Here is a 12353-nt window from a genome sequence, read left to right as displayed (position 1 = left end):
GCTAATGTCAAATGCTGGTTGGTTGGGGGAAGGATCCAAAGGTTGTAGCCGAAGCGGGTGAGGGAAACATCTATTCCTTGCTTGATCCCAAATCGGTTATTTGCCTCGGGTTTCATATCCACTCGTGACTTGACTCCTAAGATTCCTAAGATAAGGATGTAATCTTTAAAGATTGGATCCACCTTGCAACTCAAATTCCTTTCAAATATTTCCTAACTCTATCTCAACTTTTCCTAAACAAACCAAGTTCTTAAGTTCCTAAACCAAATTAAAACTTCTCAAGGTAATAAGATGGTGGACAGCCTGGTCGTTAGAAGGCAAGGGTGCACATGCCCCTCCCCTTTAGATAGGTTGGTGCATCCAGGACAGCAGCTGCCCTGGCGCACCGTGCACCCTTCCAGTTGGGCCGGTTCGTTTCGCCAGCCCATAGGTTCTTTACGCCTAAGGTCTTAATTTTTTTGTTTGATCCAACTAATCTCACCTACTTGGTCGTCTCTTGGGTGACTTACACATCCTTGCCCCCTCCCACTATGCGGTTTCCTTGACTCCTGGGCACTGTGCGGCCGATTGAATCCCACCCGGGCATGTGCCCTTCCCCCTAGCGCGGCTGGCTGAGTTCCACTCGAGCACGCACCCACTACCCCGCCAGCTAAATATACGCTGCTGTTGCGCGCGTCTCGTAACCGGAGAGGGAAAAGTTTCGAACTAAAGAAGACATGGATCGATTGGCGAGCTCTTTAATCCAACACAAGGCAGCAACAAGGTCTAGGCTGCACAAGGACGTCCATCATGGCCGCCGCCAACTCCTGCTACTCCTCCACACGTGAATTCTTTAAGTGAGAATACTACCGGATAAAAATGTACAAAAATTAACTCTTAAATGATTTTGTTTCTGGATGGGAGTCATAATTAATTAGTTTTGAGCCATGTTTATTGGGCAAGGAGTGTGTGAGGATTTTTTTCCTCTCTCGTTGCAACGCACAGGCATATTTGCTAGTCGTACTAAGGGCGTGTTTGGATCCTTAGGCTAAAGTTTAGCCCTTGTCACATCGAATGTTTGGATGTTAGGAGGACTAAACATGAGCTAATTATAAAATTAATTGCAGAAGCCTAATTAATCTATCATTAGCAAATGGTTACTGTAGCACCATATTATCAAATCATGGATTAATTAGGCTTAATAGATTTGTCTCGCGAACCAATTAGCTTTGTAATTAATCTATATTTAATATTTCTAATTAGTATCAAACATCCAATGTGACGGGAGCTATAACCCCTAGGAAACAAACCCAGCAGCTTCAAAAGGGCAGTCATCTCCCAGAAGAAGAAAACTTCAACATCCACCGCACCCAGAAAGATGGAACATAACATTGAAAAACACAAGTGCTAGAGAAAGTCACCAATGAAGGCACTGCATTACGGTGCAGCCTCTAACAAAAGGACACCATGGCTACTGAAGAAGAGGACAAATTCAACCAAATAAAAAAAGAACACGAATGGATAATCGCATGGTGCAAAATAATACTATCAGCTTTTGAATTTAAACCTCAAAACCAGTTTGGACCTGGCAAGAACAAATGAATCTCAAAGCAAACTAAAGGGCTTAAAAATCAAATGAACCACCTAAAATGTTCAACATGAATGAGCGTACGTTCTGAACAAAATGGGCAGCCTGACAAACATGCAAAAATACAGACCGGCCTGGCAAGTGGCAAACTAGAATTGAACAGTTTATCTCTTAGAATATTTGAATTGAATACCACAGATTGGACAATTTCAATAGCACATAATAAACTCAACGAAGAATCGGCTGCAGGTATAGATGCATTACAATCGAAATTTTATTCTTGCTCCAACAATATCAATCTACGACACTTTATTTATTCTGCATTATTGCCCCAGATGAAAAATCAAACTGAAACACAATGAAGGTAAGGTAACTAGTAACTGGGGGCGTTGGCTAGCAGTGCCTGTGCTTGTGTGTCGTATCTGAACCCTTGGCTCCTGGAATGATCTGCAGCCCAGATGAAGATACCGTAGAGCTTCCCCTGCGACTGCAGAGTCTGGCAGGCGTTTAACGACGTGTTAATCGGCACCGATGTCGTCGTCGGCGCCGTGGTGAAGCTGGCGAGGATGTTGCCTCCTGGGTAGTTGGCAATCTGGTTGTCGAAGTGGCTCACATACTGCGCCTCCGTTGTGCTCGCGCTGTACGCGTAGAACTGGAAGTTGATGTAGTCGATGACGCTCCCGTAGCTGTTCCACAGGGCCTGGTAATGGCGCTGCACGTCGGCGTTGTCGAACGGGGCGATGGACGCCATCTTGATCACCCCGTTGCTCTTGAGCGTCGTCACCAGGCGGCCGACGCACTCGGCGAAGGTGGCCGGGTCGACCTGGAACTGCTCGTAGTCGATGTCGATGCCGTCGAGGTTGTACTCCTGGACGATCTTGGTGAGGGAGGAGACGGCGTTCTTGACCCAGGAGTCGACGGAGGTGATGTTGAAGAACACCGGCCGGTTGTTCACGGTGGCGCCGCCGAGGCTGACGGCGACCCTCACGTTGGGGTTGCTCTGCTTGATGGAGGCGACGTCGGAGGCGGTCAGGACCGTGTTCTGCCAGAAGATGTTGAACTGGCCGTTGGTCGGAGTCGGCGGCTCCGTGGCGGTGGTGTAGTCGATGACGAAGGCGAGGATGAAGTCGAACCGGACCTTGGGGTTGATGGGCACGTCGGTGAACTTGACGCCATTGAAGATGGCACCGATGTAGTCCCGGAAGAGGTTGGAGTTTGCTGCGGTGGTGGTCATTGGGGCGTGGAGGGCTAGAAGAGAAGAGAGAAAAACTACTGCGAGGAGCTTTGAGGAGGCCATTTTTAACATGTGTTGGTTGGAGGTGCAGTTGCAAAAGCATGTATTTATAATATGTGTTGCGGCCGGCAAACGAACGCCAATGGAGATTAGTGCACTTACTTTTTCAAACAGAAAATAAATGGTGTTGAACGTTGAATGGACTATTCCTTCTCTCAAGTCTGAAATGTAGGAGACGAGGCCAGGGATGTCAACTTCTGGATTGGAGGGAACTGAAAGTGAAACTCAACCGCTGACCCTTGATTTGCGCATACACAGGCAGTCAATGGATGAAGAGAAACAAACACCATGGAACTATGGAAGCTTCTGTGGTGTAAATGTTAGGTGAGCGCTGCTGTTTTGATCTTCCAACCTGCATGGCTTGCAAACAAATCTTGCAGTTGGTAACGAAGAAGTCTCTTGGACTTGACGTTTAAAAGATCTGGCAACAGCTCAGAAAAATGACTAAGGGCTATCCAGTTTGGATAGGTGCCCACGGTAGCCAGGCCAAATCTTGCTGGGCCACATCCAGAAGATACGGTCAGCGGCTAGGTACATAACCCAGTTTCAGTTGACTTCAGAGATCATATAATACATCCATCACTATCTTTGCTTGTATTTTAGCAAAGGTACCAAGGAAAAGGTTTGATTTAGTCATTTTCGTGGATGTGGCCATGTGGGGCTAAACCTTCGCTTTCTCTGCTATTATTAGTTACAGTGACAGGAGAAAATGAATGGACAGCTGCTATGCTAGACTGGTTCAAAGGATTACCCATGCATGAACCAATATATAAGAGTATTTGGATGGATATTCTGGCTTCAGGCTACCAACTTTGACTGCACATGGGAAGACATACATTGAAAAGGACATGACAGCATTATTGAGACAAATAGTGCGTTTCTATGGAGATATGTGAAGATATATACGGGTTCAGTGGAAATCTGATGTAGCGGCTACTGATTGGCACAAGGAACACTTACCTGAAGAGGGCCCTCAGAAAAGGTTGCATCCACTACATGAAAGCTGGTTTAATTTAGCCTACGTCAACTTGAAGTGGGTGGCTAAAGGCCTTGTTGTTCATGTTGTAGCTATCGAACGAAACTAGCTGGGTCCGTCTGGTATGGCCTCACAGGCTCAGGGACAAATCTATCGCACCCCGCCCCCCACCCCATGCATATATTGGTGAAGTTTAAAGAAAATGAAATAGATTTCTATAGTTCAGTGAAATTTCATTCATTTTTATCTATTGAACCCGACAAAAGATTAGCATCGGTAGCCAAAGGCACCGACACGAAAAAAAGAAACAGATCAGGTCAAGGCAAAAAAAAAAGGCCAAAAAGGACCCAAAAAGTCCCCAGTAATGTTCTATTATTAGTGATTCTGAACAAATGGACAGCCTAGCAAGTAGCAACTAGAATTTTGACAGAGGGAAAGATAATAAAAAGAAGCATAGTCTATGAATCAAAATTCAGAGCAGCGATGTGTCAGTAGACGCAAATTCTTGCAGAATGGAACACGCCCTGTCTTAACGAAGATCACAGGAAGTGCTGCATTACAATTGAGATTTTATTCTCCATTCTTGCTCCAACAAGCTACGGCATTTTATTCCATACTTCTGCAGCCGGAACTCTTGAAGAAAACTCTTAGCTGCAAAACAGTGAAGCCAGCTACTGGCCGTTAGCGTTGGCCAGCAGTGCCTGTGCTTGTGTTTCGTACTTGAATCCTTGGCTCTTGGAATAATCTGCAACCCAGACGAAGATACCGTAGAGCTTTCCCTGTGACTGCAGAGTCTGGCAGGCGCTAAGCGCCGTATCTGGCACAAAGTTTGCCGTAGGCTCCGTGCTGAAGCTGGCCAGGATGTTGCCTCCGGGGTAGTTGGCGATCTGGTCGTTGAAGTGGTTGACATACTGATCTGCAGTTGTGCTTGAGTCGTATGCGTAGAACTGGAAGTTGATGTAGTCGATCACGCTCCCATGACTTCTCCACAGTGCCTGGTAATGGCTCTGCACATCGGAGTCGTCGAACGGCGCAATTGACGCGAACTTGATCACCCCATTGTTCTTGAGCGTCGTCACCAGGCGGCCGATGCACTCGGAGAAGGTGGCAGGGTCGGCCTGGAACTGCTCGTAGTCGATGTCGATGCCGTCCAGGTTGTACTCCTGGATTATGCCGGTCAGGGAAGAGACGGCGTTCTCGACCCACGAGTCGACGGAGGTGACGCTGAAGATCACCGGGCTGCTGTTCACGGTGGCGCCGCCGAGGCTGACGGCGACCCTCGCGTTCGGGTTGCTCTGCTTGATCGCAGCAACCGCAGAGGGTGTGAGGACTGTGTTCTGCCAGAAGATGTTGAACTGGCCGTTCGTCGGGGAAGGAGGCTGCGTGGCGGTGGTGTAGTCGATGACGAAGGCGAAGATGTAGTCGAACTGAACGTTGGGGTTGATGGGCACGTCGCTGAACTGAACTCCGTTGAAGATGGCGCCGATGTACTCCCGGAAGTGGTTGGAGTTTGCTGCTGTGGTCATTGGGGCATGGAGGGCCAGAAGAGCGAGTGGAAGAAGAACTGCCTCAAGGAGCTTTGAGGATCCCATTGGTAGCTTTTTGTAGTGGAGAACCAGTTCGCACTGCTTGGTGGGAGCTTTTTGTAGTGGAGAACCAGTTCGCACTGCTTGGTGGGAGCTTTTTGTAGTGGAGAACCGGCCGGCTGATTCCAGCAAAATTAGTTTTTTTTTTCAAACTGAAAATAATTGATGCTGAATGTTCAATGGACTTTGCTCTCATCTGAATGTCAGCTTCTGGATCATCGGAGAAAGCTAAAACTGAATATTCTTGCATTAAAACATTGTCCTGAAATATAAGGCATTATAGGTGTATTTAATCCACTAAATTTTTTCTTCTTCCACCAAATTAATGACATGCAAAGATGTATGTTTTCGTTCCAATCATACCCTAAAGTTAATATCATGCAAAGGTATTGTTTAAAACCATGCTTCACCACAATCAGCCGGGGTTTGAAATCCACCAATTGACAACCAAACAAGACATTAGTAAGGGATATTTTAATCTTTTGCTTACATCCTTAATATGTCTTAAAATTGCTAGAATATCATATATTTCAGGATGGAGGGGGTAAATGTTAAGTTCAGTACCGTTTTGATCTTCCATCTGGTAGTAAAAAGTCCATCCAACTTGATGCTTTTGAAAATGCAGCAACTGAAAAAATGGCTACAACTTGCAAACAAATCTTGCTTGTGCACTTCCAGAAGATTCAATGACAGGCAAGACTAGGTACACAATCCAACATAAAGTTGACATCAAGGCCAAATACATCACTGTCTTAGTTTGAATCTTAGCAAAGGTACCAGGAGAAAATGGCCTTCCGTGTATGCTCTAGTTGAGCAGTTTGCGGGTGTGGGGCTTTACTTTAAATCCTTCATCGTCTCTGCTGTTGTTAGTTACAGTGAAGAGAGAAAAGGATAGGGCACCTACTAAGTTGGACTGTTTCAATGGATCACCGGTGAACTTTCTTTAGATTAAGGAAAAAATTATCCGACCTCCATCATTCACGCTAGATATAAGATTAATTAAATAGGTCCAATAATTAGGCATGTTTTTAGATAGAGAGGCTCCAAGGAAGCCATTTGATTGAGGTTGGGATGCATGCCTAGACCATCTAAGTTTGGGTGCTCATTTCCTCTTGATATAAATCCACCTAGTCTCTCCTAGGTTGGTCTCCTTTTGATAGAGATTCCAATTTCAGGCTACCAACTTTGACTCGGGAGTAGAAAAACAATACAGAATGACAACATCATTCAAAGACATGTTCAAAGTGCTTAACTGCTTATAATCTGGCTCTAAAGCTTCAGCATGTTCAAGTGGCAACAGCATCTAGCTCAGCCCTACATGGAGACAGGAAGCTGAGGACTGCATCTACCCCGAGAGATTCAAGATGGCAACGGGCACAGATTACCCGCGTGCCCGCGGGTAAAAACCTGTTAGGGTGAGGATACGGGTACCATTTTGTACCCACGGGCACGGGTGCGGGTTTTATTTTATACCCGCGGGTAAAAATTTTGCGGGTATGAAAATACACTACTCGTGCCCGCATACCCGCATATCCGCATGACATGTGGGCCTGGCCGCCTAGATTTGCTAGGGTTCCTTAATCCTTATCCTCCCTCACCTCCTGACTCCTGAGTGACTCACAGTCACAGCCGCACAGCCATCCCAGCCCCCAGACCCCAAATCCCCAATCCCCCGACCGGCCTCCCGCTCCTGCTGTCCCGTAGGCGCCAGGCGCAGGCCCGCAGGCGTAGCGGCGCAGCGCCGCAGCCCTCCGCTCCGCCCCTCCCTCCCGAATCCTGACGGCCCGCCGCCCGCCCTCCCGAGTCCCGGCCGCCGCTCGCCCTCCGAGTCCCAGCCGCCGCCCGCTGCCCATCCTCCCGAGTCCCGGCCGACGCCCGCCCTGCTCGGTGCGGCGGCGCCCTCGCTCCCCCCGTCGCCAGCTCACCGCCCCCATCCCCCCAGGTCAGTCACTTCTGGCGGGTATGCGGGCATGTCCGCGGGCAAAATATGCCCGCGGATAGCGGGTGCGGGCGCATAGTGCTGCTCGTGGCGGGTAGCGGGCGCGGGCGCGGGCACGGATATATTGTCGCGGGTGCGGGTTTGTGGTTCGTATATCCGCGCGGGTTACCCGTTGCCATTTTTACGAGAGATTACACAAAAGACATAAGAGGAGGAAGAACTTTACGTATTTTCCGTTTCCGCTTTCGCATGCCGTCGACGTAACTCGGAAGGCTTGGTAGAGCCCCACACTCAAGGGCCCAAAGGCAGTGAGACGGCTCATCCTCTGCGGTCCCACATGCCAGTGAGACAACCAGAGTCAGAATCGTTCTCCTCTCCTCTTCCTCACCACGATCAGCGGAACGCCTCGGAAGCTTCCCGCTCCCAGATCTCCACCAAAACCCTAACCCCCCGAAGCTTCTAGAACCTCCTCCCCTCCCCCGCATGGACGGCCTCGCGGCGCCGTCGCCGTCCCACTCCGGCGCCACCTCCGGCGGCGGTGCCTCCCACCGGAAGCGGAAGCTCCCGCCGTCGTCGCTCTCCGACGCCACCGCCGACGAGGACGATGACACCACCGCGCCGTCGTCCCCCTCCACGGCACCTTCCTCGCCGTCCCACCCGTCATCCCCATCCTCCTCCCACTCTGACGACGACGACGATGACTCGCTCCACACGTTCACTGCCGCGCGCCTCGACGGCGCACCGGGTGGGGGCTCCGCCTCCGGCCGGCCCCCGAAGCCGGATTCCTCGTCAGTGTCTGCCGCAGCCGCAGCTGCTGCAGCGGCAGCGGGAACGGGGCCTAAGCCTGAGCCTGGCTCTGCGGCCGCCAGCGACGGTAAGGAGGACCCCAAGGGGCTGTTCACTGATAACCTCCAGACCAGTGGCGCGTACAGCGCCCGCGAGGAGGGCCTCAAGCGTGAGGTCAAGTCTTCTTCTTTTTATTTGATTTTATTTACTTTTCCATGCCATCTGATAGTATTGATTGGAATGTGGCTGAGATGGTTGAATTTGTTCTGCAGGAAGACTCGGGAAGGCTTAAATTTCTCTGCTATTCTAATGACGGTGTTGATGAACACATGATATGGTGTGTGTGGCACTTCTCAGAACTCTCTTTGGCATTGGCAGCAAAGCACTAGTATTGATTTCTGTGTCTTCCCCAGGTTGGTAGGTTTGAAAAATATCTTCGCCCGGCAGCTTCCCAATATGCCCAAAGAATACATTGTGCGCCTTGTCATGGATAGGTAATGCCCAATGTAATGTGCCTATGGTTTACAATTTACACATAATCTTTGCATCTTTTCTGGGTAGGAATGTGAATAAGATAAAATTTCTTCGGTGTTAGTAACTTCTTATCTCGTGTTTTGCAGAACTCACAAGTCAATGATGGTTATCAGGAACAATATTGTCGTGGGAGGTATTACTTATCGCCCTTATGCAAGGTAATGCTACCACTTTAGTGCTAGCATTTGTTATGTTGATATTGCATATTTTGTTGTGCTTAATGGTCAATGCTTCATGTTTCATATGTGACATTCTCCTTCTATTTGAAGATCCAATAATTCTTTACATCTGAAAGCAAATGGCAACTGACACCAATTCACTTGTAATTATGATACTGCATTGTAAAATCACACTCATTCATGGAATGCACTGTTTGATGGTCTTGAAACAGCTGACAAGTTAGAATGTAGGATGGAGTATTTGTATATGTGTATACTTTTGCTTTATCCTGCAGTTTTTTTTTCTATCATTAATGTTGTGCAACATGTTACAGATGTTTTTTGCTGCATAATATAGTGTCCTAATTGTACACAAAAAGCTATTATGCTAATTTTTCTTTTGGAAATCATAGCCAGAGGTTTGGAGAAATAGCATTTTGTGCTATTACAGCTGATGAGCAAGTTAAAGGATATGGAACGAGGTTAATGAATCATTTGAAGCAACATGCACGAGATGCTGATGGGCTCACACATTTCTTAACCTATGCAGATAACAATGCTGTTGGTTATTTTGTAAAGCAGGTATGGCTGTCTGACCTTTTACTTGTATATAATATAGTTCTTCTAATTTCTTGTTTGCACGTGTTATTAACTGAAATACTTCTGAAACGACATGTATGACATAAGACTTAACCTCACAAAATAGATATAATTAAATGCTAAAAGATATCTTGATCCTTTAGAAGGTTGTTGAGTATAGTTGGGTTGAATTGAAGGTTCTGTGTAAATATCGTGCCCAATTTCTGATAATCATTACATCAATGAACTTTAGCATCTTAATTTATCTGCAATCAATTTCTCTTCAGGTATAATGTTCAAAACATCATTGGTTTGTACTTAGTGAAAAATTGTATGGAAAAAATTGTTTGCCTTTTTCTCTGACTCCTATTGGCAATCTGTAGGGTTTTACAAAGGAGATCACTTTGGACAAAGAAAGATGGCAAGGGTAAGCCTGTTAAGCACAATGTCTTTTAAAAAACGATTTGTTCCATCTGATCAAAGCTTATTTTAGGGGTTTTACCTAGCCAATTTCGAGCTTAACAGTTTGCTGGTTCTAGGTACATTAAAGACTATGACGGAGGAATATTGATGGAGTGTAAGATTGACCAAAAGCTGCCATACGTTGATCTGGCTACAATGATTCGGCGTCAAAGGCAGGTAAAGTAACAGGCTAAAGGCTGCCCCAAATATGAACATGATGCAGAGAGTTCATGATTTACAATAAGTCGACCATTCTTTTACAGTTACACTGTATTACTTCTCTGCAGGCCATTGATGAGAAGATCAGAGAGCTTTCTAACTGCCATATTGTTTATTCAGGAATTGATTTTCAGAAGGTTAGCTTTTTCTCTCGCTGGGTGTTTTTCATCTAAATAGCCTCTCTTTATGTTCATGCTTTGGAGGAACTTGCTTGGGTGCTAGGTACATAGATTTGGCAGTTGTTTCTGTTCTGTAGAGGGAATGACTTTTAGGGATAGTTTGGTTTATCAGCTCCATATGTGAATTATTTTTTAGAAAATCACAGGTATGCCTCTTATTATGCAATGTCAACTTCTGAAATGATATCTTTTTGTTGTCTTTGAGTTTATGATAGATATCACGAATTCACAGTGGAAATTAGTGAGATATTATTTATGTTTTAGATGCTGTGCATTACCCTGCTAGGCAGGCTTATGGTAGTCAGGTGGTCAAACATGTTACAGAATTATAGTTCTTTCTCTGTAGAAAGAAGCTGGTATTCCAAGAAGACTGATGAAACCAGAAGACATCCCTGGTCTGAGTAAGTACCAGTTCTGTGCAAACTTGTTTTACATTGTTTGCCCTCTATGGTCAGGTTTTGATAGTTGAGACTGACTTGGATGCTCATACTTTGTTAGTCCGAGTATGCTTAATTTGTCAACTCCCACTATATAAACATGCTGCATGTTGAATTATCTGCAGCTGGTATGTTCAAAAGGTCTTCCAAACATTTGATTGCATTAGCTTTGGTTTGTTTTGAAAACTTTAGACAAATAACAACCTTAGCAGTTCGTACCGTTGACTATTAACATACATATTTTTTAAAAGAAAAGCTGTCCATTGTTAGCAACTAATTCTGCCTTTCCTGTTGATTTGCTAACAATGCAAGCCTGATTGAGCCATTAATGTGATGCAGGGGAAGCTGGGTGGACACCTGATCAGTGGGGCCATTCTAAATCACGTTCAGCATTCTCCCCGGATTATAATACTTATAGACAACAGCTTACTAGCCTTATGCGGATATTGTTGAAGGTAAGTCTTTTGTCTGCACAAATCTTACCAGATGGTGCAAGTTACATAGTTTATACTAATTGATTGCATTAGATAAACTGTAGATGTGTACCTTGATTTACCAACTGTAGATTTATGCAACTTCCCTATTCCAAAGATACTGCCAATCAGCAAAAAAGCCTATTTCTGATGGCATAAACTGAGCAAGAGATCTCAGATAATATATTTTTTAATTCCAGAGTATGAATGAACATCCTGATGCATGGCCATTCAAAGAGCCTGTGGATTCACGTGATGTTCCAGACTATTATGACATTATCAAAGATCCTATTGGTGAGTTTGAACTACAAGGGCCACAGTTCCTTTCTATCCCACCTTTATCAAGCAAAACCACAAGTTATTTAAGTGAACCAGTGTTTAAAACACATGCCTGTTTGCAGATTTGAGGACAATGTCGAGAAGAGTTGAGTCTGAGCAGTATTATGTGACCTTAGAGATGTTTGTCGCTGACATGAAGAGAATGTTCAACAATGCACGAACATACAACTCTCCGGATACTATCTATTACAAATGTGCCACACGGTGAGTTCTTTTTATGTTCTTGCAGCCAGGGACGTCTATGGTCCTGGCCAGTAAGATAGGAGTTGGGTTGCCAATATCTTTCCAGAGATTTTCTAGTTGACCGTTTTATCATGTTCACATTATGCAACCTAGTATAATCAACCATGCCATTCTATGTTCTAAATGGAACAAAATGTAGCTTAGATCTCGCTGACATTATTTGGCACCAGCTGGCAGATGGGCTGGAAAAATCTTACAACTCGTTTTTTGAGCCCAGCATGTAACTGTATTGATTTTTCTCCTTTTGGTCATGCAGACTTGAGAATTTCTTCTCAGGCAAAATTGCATCACAGCTTGCACAAGCCTCAACCAAGAGCTAGACTGGCGCAGGTTCACCGAACAGTCCTTGTAAAATTTTTCTGTATCTGTTATAGTCGTTGCGTCCCTTGTTGTGCCGTACAGCGCTGAACTGTTAGCTTAGCATGTTTTCGTGATTGTAACCAGTAGGACTAATCATGATTTTACATATTGCGGCTTAAGCTGGGGGTTTTCTGATTGTATCCATACAATAATAGAGTGAGGAGATCAGCCCTTGAAGAAACTATGTCAAACATCATTATGTCATCATCGGTTCTTCATTTT

General features: G+C 45.7%; 3 protein-coding genes across 3 annotated transcripts; 1 reads left to right on the top strand and 2 right to left on the bottom strand.

The window, feature by feature from the left end:
• Window positions 1–1752: 1752 nt before the first annotated feature.
• On the bottom strand, window positions 1753–2939 carry LOC101786044 (chitinase 2). Its single transcript, XM_004983131.4, has one exon. It carries the CDS (start codon window positions 2871–2873, stop codon window positions 1941–1943), a length of 933 nt encoding a protein of 310 aa, XP_004983188.1. The 5' UTR covers window positions 2874–2939; the 3' UTR covers window positions 1753–1940.
• A 1238-nt stretch (window positions 2940–4177) lies between these two features.
• On the bottom strand, window positions 4178–5477 carry LOC101785639 (chitinase 2). The gene has a single exon (XM_004983130.4). The coding sequence runs from the start codon at window positions 5427–5429 to the stop codon at window positions 4509–4511; it is 921 nt and encodes a 306-aa protein (XP_004983187.1). The 5' UTR covers window positions 5430–5477; the 3' UTR covers window positions 4178–4508.
• Window positions 5478–7691: 2214 nt separating this feature from the next.
• On the top strand, window positions 7692–12335 carry LOC101784841 (histone acetyltransferase GCN5). The gene is made up of 13 exons (XM_004983128.3): window positions 7692–8322; window positions 8421–8485; window positions 8562–8642; window positions 8769–8840; window positions 9254–9422; window positions 9803–9846; window positions 9959–10058; window positions 10169–10237; window positions 10626–10680; window positions 11056–11171; window positions 11390–11483; window positions 11591–11732; window positions 12028–12335. Exons 1-13 carry the CDS (start codon window positions 7846–7848, stop codon window positions 12089–12091), a joined length of 1548 nt encoding a protein of 515 aa, XP_004983185.1. The 5' UTR covers window positions 7692–7845; the 3' UTR covers window positions 12092–12335.
• Window positions 12336–12353: the final 18 nt, after the last annotated feature.

The sequence above is a fragment of the Setaria italica genome, chromosome IX (assembly GCF_000263155.2).
Source record: "Setaria italica strain Yugu1 chromosome IX, Setaria_italica_v2.0, whole genome shotgun sequence".
NCBI lineage: Eukaryota > Viridiplantae > Streptophyta > Magnoliopsida > Poales > Poaceae > Setaria > Setaria italica.
Note: the sequence above shows the minus strand (reverse complement) of the source record. Positions and strands in the feature narration are given on the sequence as shown.